The sequence below is a fragment of the Hypanus sabinus genome, chromosome 17, assembly GCF_030144855.1.
Source record: "Hypanus sabinus isolate sHypSab1 chromosome 17, sHypSab1.hap1, whole genome shotgun sequence".
NCBI lineage: Eukaryota > Metazoa > Chordata > Chondrichthyes > Myliobatiformes > Dasyatidae > Hypanus > Hypanus sabinus.
Window position 1 is genome coordinate 39,520,435 of NC_082722.1, and position 12,638 is coordinate 39,533,072.

Genomic DNA, 12,638 nt, shown 5'->3' on the forward strand with positions numbered 1-12,638 from the left:
AATGTTTTCCTCATGTTGACTTGTCAATGCCAAAAACTTTGCAGGAACTGCAAGACTAAATATCGAAATGATTGGGTAAGAACATGCAGCCAGTGACAAGACACCCAAGTTCATTAGTCCCTATCCTAAATGGCAAGATTGTAAAAGCAAATCTAAATGCCAAATCCTGCCCAAGAAAGCAGCAGAAAAACACTGACGATCAGCTAAATTCAATTGCTGGATCAATCCAGTTAACTATTTCAAATGGCGCTGATATTCACAACATTCAAAATCTATTAAATATTGGTGAAACAATTCAACAATTGAAGTTTTAACAGCTAAAACGCTATGCAAAGGCATTTAAGTACAGTCACGTAATTCATGAAGGTTTAAACAGTCCTTTGCAGCTATCCTTCTAAATAAGGGGATGAGCCAATAGAGTCCTGTTAGTGCAGAATTGCAGTCCTTGACCTCCAGCATGGACTGCTTGAAGAGTCCAGTAACAGAACACAACTCTTCACAAACATGCCCAGCCAGCACACAACCTCCTGCTGTTCACAAGGGACGCAGCTGCCAACATTCCCCAGCAACTTCTGGATTTGAAGCAGACAGGGTAGATTTCTGCACCCACACCAAAAGGAAAGTCTGATAAGTAGCTATGGCAGATTGTACTGCTTTTAAAAAAAGGGAAAGGGAACAATTTACCGCTCTGAGGTCAACTATCTATCAAAGGCAGTTTTATACTTTCAAATCAATTCACAAACCGCTGGATGAAACTATTTCAGTTCCACTTGAAGATCAAGAAATTTGTAACAGTTTTTCATAGCTATAAATACAAATATGATCCAATACAATTCAGAAAGGTCACTTCTGGGAGCAATATTGGTACCAAAAATATTTCAAGTATGTATTACATACATTAATTTAGCTCACTGGATGCAAGTAAAATCTGACTCCATGGCTCTACCAATATTTTTAATAGTCAAACATGGGAAGGTTTCAATCTCTTATGTTGATAAGAGAGCTTAAGGTAAAGGAAACCTTAGGAGCCAATGATCAAATTACACTGCAATTTGAGAAGGAGAAGTTAAAGTCAAATGTATCAGTATTACAGTGGAGCAAAGGGAATTACAGAGGAGAGGAAGTTGATTGGAAGGGGACACTGGCAGGGATGATGGCAGAGCAGCAATGACTGGAAGCAATACATAAGGCATAGGATGGGTGCATCCCAAAGTAGTACTATTCTAAAGGCAGGATGATGCAACTGTGACCAGCAATGGAAGAGAAAGACAGTATAAAACCAAAAGAGGGGGCATATAATAGAGCAAAAATTAGTGGAAAGTCAGAGGATTGGGAAGTTTAAAAACCAACAGAAGGCAACTAAAAAAAGCCATAAGAAGGGATAAGATGCAATATGAAGGTAAGCAAGCCAAAAAGAAAATCAAAGCGGATACCAAAAGATGTTTCAGATATATTAAAAGAGAAGCAAGAGGAGATATAGGACCGCTAGAAAATGATGCTGAAGAGGTTTGAGTATTTTGCACTAGCATTCACTTTGAAAGACACTCGCACTGTGCTAGAAGTTCAGAAGTGTCAGGGGCAGAAGTGAGTGCAGTTGCTATTATAAGGGAGAAGGTGCTTGGGAAGCTTAAAAGTCTGAAGGTAGGCAAGTTAATTGGACCTGATTGTGTGTACCCCAGGGTTCCAAAAAAGGTGGCTAGAGAGACTGGGGAGGCATTAGTAATGAATTTTCAAGTTCACTAGATTCTGGAATAGTTCTAGAGGACTGGAAAATTGCAAATGTCACTCCACTCTTCAAGGGAGGGAGGCTGAAGAAAGGAATTTATAGGCCAGTTAGCTTGATCTCAGTGGTTGGGAAGATGTTGGAGTTGATCGTTAAGGATGTTGTTTCGGTGCAATTGGAGGCACATGATAAAACAGGCCAAAATAGGCATGGCTTCCTTAAGGATAAATCTTGCCTGAGAAAGCTGTTGGAATTTTTTGAGGAAATAACAAGCAGAACTGTCAAAGGAGAATTGGTGGATGATGTACTTCAGAAGGCCTTTGACAAGGTGCCTCACATGAGGCTGCTTAGCAAGATAGCAGCCCATGGTATTACAGGAAGGACACTAGCATGGATAATGCAGTGGCTGATTGGCAGGAAGGAAAGAGTTGGAATAAAGGGAGCCTTTTCTAACTGGCTGCTGGTGACTAGTGGTGTTCCGCAGGGGTCAGTGTGGCAGGTAGTGCTGAGGAAGCTGGGAGGATGCAGGAGGACAGACAGATTGGGAGATTGGCTAAAGAAGTGCCAAATGGAATAGTGCCGGGAAGTGCATGGTCTTGCATTTTGGTAGAAGGAATAAAAGCATTTTCTAAACGAGGAAAACATTTTTAAAATCTGAGGTACAAAGAGAATTATTGAAAGTCCTCATGCAGGATTCCCTAAAGGTTAACTTGCAGGTTGAGTTGGTGGGTGAAAAAGGCAAATGTGATGTTAGTATTTATTTCAAGAGGACTAGAATATAAAAACAAGAATGTAATGCTGGGGCCTCATTTGGAGTATTGTGAGCAGTTATCTAAGGAAGGGTGTCCTGACACTGGAGAAGGGTCAAAGAAGGTTCACGAAAATGACTTCAGCAATGAAAGGCTTATAAGAGGAGCATTTGATGGTTCTGGACCTCTACTCATTGTAATTTAGAAGAATGGGTGGGGGGGAGCTCATTGACCCCTATCAACTGTTGAAAGGCCTAGAGAGGATGAGGAGAGGATATTTTCTACACTGGGGGAGTCTGTGACCAGACGGCCCAGCCTCAAAATAGAGGAATGTCTTTTTAGAATGGAAATGAGGAGGAATTTATTTAGCCAGAGGGTGGTGAATCTGTGGAATTCATTGCCACAGATGTCTGTGGAGATCAGGTCACTGGAGGGTGACAGATTCTTGATAAGTCATGGCATGAAAGGTTACAGTGAGAAGGTAGCAGATTAGGGTTGAGAGGGAAATGGATCAGCCATGATCAAATGACAGAGCAGACTCGATGGGCCGAAAGTCAGCACCATGTCTTATGGTCAGAAATCAACTGTGCAGTGTTCAGGTATACAAAGCATCAACAATGAAAATATATTATTTTAACTTAAGCTGAAACTACCCCAAGAACTAAAATCATGACAAAAAGATTTGATCATTACCTTGTTTGGAATAAGGTAGTTAATGAGTGCAGAGTTAACCTCTGCAGACAGGCAGAGAGGAGAGAAAAGTGTTTCAGACCCTTCGACCATACAATTATCACTTTCGTCGCTGCTTGATATCTCCTCCCACTCATCATCAGAAGGATCTGAGGACAAACAGAAAAAGAGGGGCTTTGGTGATTCTGATGGAAGTCAGAATAAGTTAACACTCGAATCAAAATATTTTGTCCACCATTTTGGTAATGGTCAGCTACAGATTTCCTATATTTATGGTTTAATTAAATTCACTTGAACGCTATCAATTTAAATGTTTTTTTTTACCCACAACACAATATTTAGGAAAATTTCTGAGATTTTAAGCATTAGATAATTTCTTGAAACTTAAGTAATGCCCTGGCAAAGATTTTTACAGCTATGTTGTAGGTATTCCATTTTAGCAGTTCTGTAAGAGCAGCCTGATGTGCTTTTAGCATGTTTGGGTTTGACCTAAATTCCAAGACAATGTTGTGTCAGGCAATCAGGACAGTGGAATTGGGAGAAGGTTCTAGAGAATGCTGAGCATAGATGTTCTTGTGGCGTACACTGGTGTGGGTCGAGGTCTTTTTTTGGCGGGAACTGGGAGAAGATCGGAGGGATGATGGCTGAGGATGCCGTTCCTGTTGCACAAAGTACTTTGTGCAGATGAATGGCTTCAAGGAGGAAGGACCAATACTCCTGTGGGGAGCCCGTTGGTTCGAGATGGATTTTAAGCAACTTTCGGAAGATGGTATGTGCTTTCACACAGACTGAGAGTCCAGCAAGCGAGTTAAACACAACTTCAAGGTGAGCTCCAAATTATGTGCACATTTGAACTGGGTTAACTGTAATGGGCCTTCTATTTTTTTTTCTCTTCTTTTTCTTAACAGTTCGATAAAGCTTAAATTTGTAAATATACATTCTTTATAATTGTATACAGCGTATGATCCATTATTTCTTGCCGACGGTTATTTGCACAGGGGTGGTATTTACATAGTATTTGCACAGATCAGGGCTCTGGTGGTTGAGACATCCCAACTTCCTGGTTTTGGTGGGCGCAAAGTCATACCAACCCCAGACATACAGAGCTTTGGAAAGGTGGTTTTCTCATCGCTGAGTCTAGAGGCTGTTAGCGACACCTGGTAAAAGGGGGCTTCACTTTCAATAGACTTTCAATGGCTGCATCCATGCATTTAGGAATCAATGATCAGCTTTATTCACCATACACATTTACGTGTTATGAATTTGCTGTGATGTGTTGGTGCAACATGCAACAAAAACATTATTCAACAATTATAAAGAAAAAGGAATTGCATAACAAAAAAGTTAAAGTACGGACATGGAATAAAATGCGCATAAATACATAAATACTAGCGTGTATTTATAATATACAGGCAGTCCCCGGGTTACGTACGAGTTACGTTCCTGAGTCCATCTTTCAGTCGGATTTGTACGTAAGTTGGAACGAGTACATCGGTATTATTTAACGTCACTTAGTCAAATGTTTGTCTTAGTATATAGTATATATTTTACCTTTCTATGCATATAAAGCACTTAAGAAACTTATGTATTCCAATAATTAAACCACTGCATTGCTTAGTAATAATTGTAGCTTTCATCGGGGCAGGGGCTTTCACATGCTCCATTGTTCTCACTTTATCCGTTATCCTTTAAAATTGTTCTGATCGTTGACCGACTGTAGCCTAACACTTTTCCAATGACTAATGGTGTTTCACCTCTTTCCAAACGCTTTATTATTTCCACTTTATTTTCAATCGCGATCGCTTCACGTCAATGGAACAGAAACACTGTGGGCTGCGGGTCCCGAACTCCGCAGGCTCTGGGTCCTAAGGACCACCGCACTGAGACAGGTTAAATGGGACAAGTGGGGGCTGAGCTGGGTTTGGGTATTTGATCCTCCACCATATTCCGCGTGGGAATTTAAACTGGAGGTGGCAGTGTTTTTTTTACAAGGTCGAGTTGTGCGCTCGACATCAACCCGACACAGATGGTATGGGAGTCACTGGATCGACATCAACCCAGCACGGGAGCGGTCCGTCACTGGATCGAACTCAGGAACCCCGGCGCTGATCTCACTGCGCCACCAGCCAACCGGAATGGGGGGGGGCGGGGGGAGGTCAGGGTGAATCTTACTAAGAAAAGTTTAAGCCAAATACAAAGTTAAGCACTCAACACAGTGTCAACGGCAACGACTTAAAATGGCGGATGGCGTCATGATCCGACTTAAAATGGCAGACGGAGTTCTCCTTCCTCGGTTCATAAGTACAAGTTGTCTGTAGGCCAAACATTCGTAACTCGGGGACTACCTGTAAACAGCATTATAAAGAAGTGGCTCGAAGTGTTACAATACAATGACTCAGGTAATCAATGGATGGGGTGGGGGTGGCTGACTAGGACAATTGATCAGATTAATTGTCTTGGGAAGAAATTTTTCAAGATGGAGTGAAGAAATCCTCTGGCATTTCACATTAACTTTTAAGATTCAATAATGTGTTTGGTCATTGGTGGGATAACCTTACTATCTAGTTTTCAAGATTCAAAAACTTGATTGTCATTCTAACCGTACATCAGCTCTGCAGGGCAGAATGAGACAGCATTTCCCAGGAGCAGTGCAATCATAACATAACAAACGCAACAATAAGTAATAAACATAACCATAAATAGTAAAACACAATAGCCACATGTCAGTTAAAATCAAGTTATAAGTGTCCAGTGCAAGTTAAAAGTGTCCAAAGCAGAGTCAGGTAGAGCAGCTATTTAGCAGTCTGACTGCCTGTGGCCAACATGCTGAAATTAATTAGATCAACTATTATCTAATGGCAAGATGTTTAAGTATACATATTGCTCTTTAAAGAGTTTGCTATCTTAAGCTATCTCAAATAGCTGTACAGTCAGGAAATTATTTTTTCCCAATGGCAGGAATTGTGGACTCTCAACGGGAAACATGCTCGGAGTCCAACTTTGACAGGTGCTTGGAAGTAAGTCAGGATGGATACAGACACACTAAGTAGGGAAAAGCAGGTATTCTATTATTGGAGAGGATTATAGGGATTAGAAGTTCACTTGGAGGGTTAAATAGAATGCAAAGGTTGTATACAGCCTGGCTCAGCTAAATGTGTAGCTGGCAGGAATGGAATTGCGGTTAAAGAATGGAGCTTACGGCAGAAGCTAGCATGAACCTTGGGTGTAAGATCTCAGCACTGTAACTTAGCCTCATACACAACCAGATTTTCTCATGCCACTACTGGCAGCCATACCTTCGGCATCCAGGATACCAACATCTTGGCTTCCAGAGCCCCACCTCTCCTTTGGGGCACTCCTCAAATCCACTGCCTGAGTTGTTGTTGGTCACTGATATAGACATACAACAGTAGAGTACAGGAACAGGCATTTGGCCCACGACGTTGTACAAAACTAACCTCTTCTCCCAGTACATTCTGTTCTCTGTGCCTGTCTGAGAGCCCCTTAATCTTCTTCATTGTACGTGTCTCCACCACTAACCTGGTCAGCACATTCCAGGTACCCACTACTCACAGTGCAAAAAAAACTAGCCCAGCACCTCTTCAAACAAACTTCCTTTACCTTAACTGCCAAGTATTAGACATTTCTACCCTGAAAAAAGATTCTGGCCATCTACTCTAACCCTCTCATAATTTTGAGCTTTTGTCTCCTCTCAGCCTCCACCGCTGCAGAGAAAACAAGCCTAGTTAGTCCAAACCTCTTCCCAGAGCACATGCCCTCTAATCCAAGCAGCATCCTGGTAAGCCTCTCCAAGCTTCCATATCCCTCCTATTGTAGTGTGAGCAGAAATGAATGCTGTTCTTCAGGTGAGGCCCAACCAGAGTTCCATAAACTGCAAATTAACTTTCTGACTCTAGAACTAAGTGCTATACAAATGCAAACTGTTGTTATAAGGATGTAAAAATATACAGCTTATCCAAGACTGATCTGCCAAGACAACTTGTATAACAATAGCTGTATTAAGCTCCTAACTCTGGAATTTCAACAGAACTGGTTTAGTTAATTAGCCAGTTGGAAAGCAATCAACTAAACTCCTAGGTGGGCAAGAGTACAAGCTTTGAGATACCCTAAGCAGGATTTGCACTACTGATATCAAACAGACGTTGAGGTTATCCTCAACAAAACAATCTTAGATTTTGGTTTCATGTTGAAAAGTTACAAATAAAAGCAACCTTATTGCATTTCAATTGTAAGAATAGACTGCCAAAGGCATCTTTAAAGCAAAGAAATAAAGTTAGTGTCTGTAAAAAATTATCCTTCACCATTGAGACCAATGAAATAGGGGTATACACCAGTTATCAAAAATGAAACATCAGACACTGGAAAAATGGAATCAAATCAGGAAAGGCTAGAAGTATTCTAACAGGTCAAACAGTATCTGCATAAAAGGAAGCTGTCAACTCTTCAGGCTGATATCTCTTATCAGAACAGACACCAACAATGGCTCCACATTCCTTTCAATATTGAGAAGAGATAAATACAATGAAGGGTCATGGACGTGACATGTTAGCTGTTTTTCTCTCCACAATGATTTAACAAGTCAAGAGGATGACGAGAAAAAAGCAATACACCAAATACCTGGGGAGGATGGAGAGGATAGGGAGTTTGGCAAGCCTGAAAGGTCGAGTCTATGAGTTTAAAGTCTGCACAGGAGACAGAGGCCCAATTAGCTTAAAAAGAAAGGCAGAGAAGACAGTGGCCTCCAGTCTTGTGAGCTTGGCAAATGAGGGGGCAACTTTATTTCCATTTTAAATATGCAATTTAGTTTTGCATTTAAATTCCCTAGAGCTCATAGTTTTAAATCAAAAGTAACAGGTGGCTTCAGTGTTCCAGAAAATAGAGTAAGCAACAAGAACTGGTGAATCGAAGTCAGGCGACACAAAGTTATGAGAGACAGGAAGTAAATGTATGGCCCAGTTAAAAGCACAGCACCTTGTGAATGCAAGATCCACAGAATGTGGACTTTGGTGAGATAGATGAAAACCACTTGGACCTGTGCAGTAAATGTCTGCAGCTCACAAAATTCAACTCTGAGTTAATGTATCACAAACACAAAAAAAATCTGCAGAGGCTGGAAATCCAAAGCACACACACAAAATGCAGCAGCTAGCAAGCTGGAATCCAAAATTCAGATACTGTGCTGCATCAGGAAAGAAGAAAGTATATTTTATATATATATAATGTTGTTAAAAGGGCAAGCCAGAGGATATGGCCATAGGAAAATGAATATTAGTGTCGAATCTGGTGATGTATATGTACTTTGAACTTTGAACTGCAGTGCAGGCACAAGAGACCTACATTTTTACTGTTTACTGTTTGAATCTTCCTATGTATAAGAGAACAATTACTTTGTAACTTGATAACAGGTCATTAAGAAACAATGAAGTGGGGATGCAATAAACAATCTGGCCATTGGGGTGCAGCATCATCTCAGAGGAAAACAGCAGCAGGTTTTGACCAAAGCAAACTACGACAGGAACGGTGTCTGAAGTTAGCCACCTGGAGACAGAAGAAAATTTAACTAGTGAATTCAGGTAAAATGACTCATAACTTTTTGATGTATATTTTTGTATGTAAGTCCCTCATTCCAACAGACAAGGTAGTTGTTCTTGTTACTTCACCTACAAGGTATCAAGGATCTTCCTTCAACTGGAGGAACGCAACACGCGGTATATCGGAGAGCCATTCCCAAACATAGCAGATGAAAACTACTTTGGAAGTAAGTTCATACCTTCAGAACAACACATGTTTACAATGATCTCCAAGGCAGTCTGTTGAGCTTCAAGCAGAGCAGTGGCGTGCCTCAACTCCTCGCACTGGGTCTATGTAAAAATATGTTAAAGAAAATCAATTCAAAGATTTCTAGCACTGAAAACCTAGATATCAAAAACTTTCTCAAGTAAATAAACAAGATCATTTGAATCAATACTATTTGTATTCTTTGCAGGCACTTTGTTTTTCCACTGATGTCATTAGGAAGCACAGCTATTTAGTTCAAAGTGAAAAATCATCAGGCAAAAACTATCCTCAAAGTAGTAATGTAAAACTATCTGAAGTGTAATTGTGCAAGTCTGCAAAAAAAATAATTTGCACCTACGTGAATGTCAAGAGAAATAAGTTTGGATTTTCCTTTGCGATTTTCCTAATCCTGTCCCAGATGCATCTGCATTTACAACCAAACATACGCTTCCCCCCAAATAGCACCACAAAAATCCTGAGTAAGAAATTTATACAGACTATTAATGAAATTGAGTACCACATGTCTCATGTATCACATTGAGGAACACAAACCAATCCTTAGAAAGATCGGAAATGGAGAGAGGGAGCAATTTCAAGTTCCTGGTGTCTAACCTGGTCTCAACATATTGATGTAGCTATAAAGGCAGCAAGACAGCAGCTATATCCCCTTAGGAGTTAGTGAAGATTCGATTATCACCTAAAACATTCAAGCTTCTACAGATGTACCACGGAGAGTATTCTGACTGGCTGCACCACCATCAGGTATGGTGAAGGGCTACTGCACAGGATCGAAGTAAACTGCAGACAGTAGTGAAATTAGACAGCTTCATCATGGGTACAAGCTTCTGTAGTATCAAAGCCATCTTCAAGAGGCAGTGCCTCAGAAAGGTGGCATCCATCACCCAGGTCATGCCCTCTTCTCATTGATACCATCAGGAAGTAGGTACAAGAAGGCGCAAACACAGTGATTCAGGAACAGCTTCTTCCCCTCTGCCATCCAATTTCTAAATGGATGTTGAACCCATGAACACTATCTTACCTTTTTTTTTGTTATTTTGCACTACTTACTTTAACTTAACTACTTTATAGACATATATACTTTCTGTAATTCAGTTTTTTTCTCATGTATTGATTGTTGCTGCAAGGTTAACAAATTTCATGACATACGTCAGTGACATTAAACCTGATTCCATGCAGATATTTTATACAATTGAAGTAAAACCTCACAACTATTTACAAAGAAAAGTTAAAGTTTTTGAACAGCTTTAAAGTATAGCATAATCAATTGTCTTCATAATGACCCAAAAGAGCACATTCGATTGAAAAGAATCAGGTTACATTCTTGACCAACTTTTGGTAATTTGATAGCATCTGTCTAGTTACAGTATAAAACTACTCTAACGGTAAGTCAATCTATTATTAATTATAACAGCAGCTATTAGCATTTTATTAAACATTCAGTGCTGAAGGTCATAATTAGTGTTAATGAGTTAAACGTAGGGCAGTGTTTTAGCTTGCTATAGAGGAAAGAACACAAGGAGGAAAGCAAAGGAAAACATTCTGCCTTCCATGGACAGAAAAGATCAATATACATGTTAAACCCTTCCATTCCCTTCCTCAAAGAGTTGGTGCTTAGGCAGACAGCCAAAGTGAGATACTGCTGTATACAGTAAACCACTTTAATTTTAAACTAACCAGTAGGATGATCAAATTCTACTTTGATAAACACACAAGGGAATTTAAATTAACCAATAACTCCATAACATATTTAGCACTGCAAGCTGCAAAAGATTCATGTGTACGCAATAGGAAAAGAATAACCCTTTAAGCTATATCTATTTGAATTTTGCAGTCTGGAAGTTCATCCGCTGTTGCTTGCACCAAATAATTGAAAATCATTTAACCAAAAAACCTTGCACAATATCTTTGTGCCCATCTTCCAACAAATTATCTTTTTAAAAAAGGAAATCATGAAACTTAAAGGCTTGAGACTACAACTACGTTAAATAAAAGAAAATACATTTCTTTCGTTTTTAAAACTTTCATCCATGAAATGAACAAAAAGAAACATCGGTTTCTGCTCATAAAAAAGAGAATGGAAAGCATACTGCATTTGGTGCTCAGGTTAGAAACTAAACAACGTGGGTGCCCATTTATTCCAAAAGGGGACTCTGAGATTCTAGTTACCCATCGCCTTATTTCTCCATCTGACTCTGACTTCCATTCCTCTCTCCACAGCAGCCACTGGACATGCTGAGTATTTCCAGAATTTACTGATTTGATTACTGATCACAGGAAAGTACCTGGGATATATCTGAAGGGAGATATGCACAGTAGGTGTATTGAACAAATGTATGTCTTCACAATTCACTTACTGGTAAAAAATCTGAAATGTCTTCACTTGCAATATTTTCTGCTTCACTCTGATCAGATATTTTTTGTGTAGCATCTTCCAGTTTAGGAGCAACATTCTCATCTGTATCATTCATTTCCTCTTCCATTTCAACCACTGCCTCAGCCTTTGGGACTGCACACACAGCCTGTCTGAGTGTAAGAATGATCTGGTCTGCATTCTTGTCCAAGGCTTCTGCAAGAATCCTTATAACAGCATTTATTGTGTCTGCTTGACTGCTGGAAGGGACAATGTTCTTCACATTCCATACTGTACCTAAAGGGAAATGTTAGTTACAATCATTAGATGTGTGAAATAAACCAAGATGCTTCAGTGACTCAAACCACCAGGCACCATTGTCCCTCATCACTCAGGATTACACTGCCTGGAGCAATGTACTGCATCAAATTACACTTTTTGTTTAATAACAATTCATAATGCATAGTCTAGGGGAATTAAAAAATACTGCAGCAAAACATGCAAATGCCATGAATAGTATATTTTTTCCCCATTTCATAATATTTAGCACTATAAATGTAATTTTCTAGAATCTATTTTCCCAAATATAACACTTTTCAGAAATTGAATCAACAGCTGACCACTGTAAATTCCATAAATCAAGCATATAAAAATTAAACATCCTTTTAATCTACAACCAAACTCTTACTTTTCTCCTCACAAACAGGTTTTAGTAAAAGCAGTTATTAACTGATAATCTTTGTAATAAAAGACTCCTAACAAAATTTATGTTTACTTTGACACAACGTAATTTTCCCTGATTAGTTATTCAATCAGGCACTTCTGAAATGTTGTCCTGATTTATTTTGGCTTGTGATAATTAAGAAATGTATTACAAGCTTTTTGTCAGATTTGTACTTCCAAAATATATCTAGATTGTATATTGTAGCTGATAAACAAATGGAGTATTTTCTTTGCTTGAACAAATGACTAAGATTTCAAATCGCTTTCCAGTTACTCTTCTTACCTGCTACGAGGGTCCTCAGAAGCAGATGTTCTGTGGTATCTTTTGAGGATAGCAGCACCATTTCCAATACTTGGAGGGCCGGGGGAATTAAGGATGCCAAAAGCTCAGTATTGTCTTCGGTAACAGTCTGTAAACAATAAGCTGGGGAACGAAGCAATAAATCCAATTCATTTCCATTCCACCTGGCATACAAGTTACCATATAAACAGAAAGAAAAGTGCTGCGACAACAAATCATACTGATCTGTATCATTTGCATGGATTGGAACCCTGTACTAAAACTACCACATTCTGGGCTGGG

At 39.6% G+C, this 12,638-nt stretch overlaps 1 protein-coding gene across 3 annotated transcripts in view; it reads right to left on the reverse strand.

Moving 5' to 3' along the window:
- The window catches only part of heatr3 (HEAT repeat containing 3), a 61,797-nt gene that overhangs the window by 23,688 nt on the left and 25,471 nt on the right, over positions 1-12,638 (reverse strand). For all 3 annotated transcript variants that reach the window (XM_059992887.1, XM_059992890.1, XM_059992889.1), the window contains 4 exons: positions 12,339-12,479; positions 11,337-11,629; positions 8,954-9,044; positions 3,166-3,311 (listed from right to left, as the gene is read on the reverse strand). In XM_059992887.1, the coding sequence (XP_059848870.1) occupies positions 3,166-3,311; positions 8,954-9,044; positions 11,337-11,629; positions 12,339-12,479 (671 nt within the window). The remainder of the gene's footprint in view (positions 1-3,165; positions 3,312-8,953; positions 9,045-11,336; positions 11,630-12,338; positions 12,480-12,638) is intronic.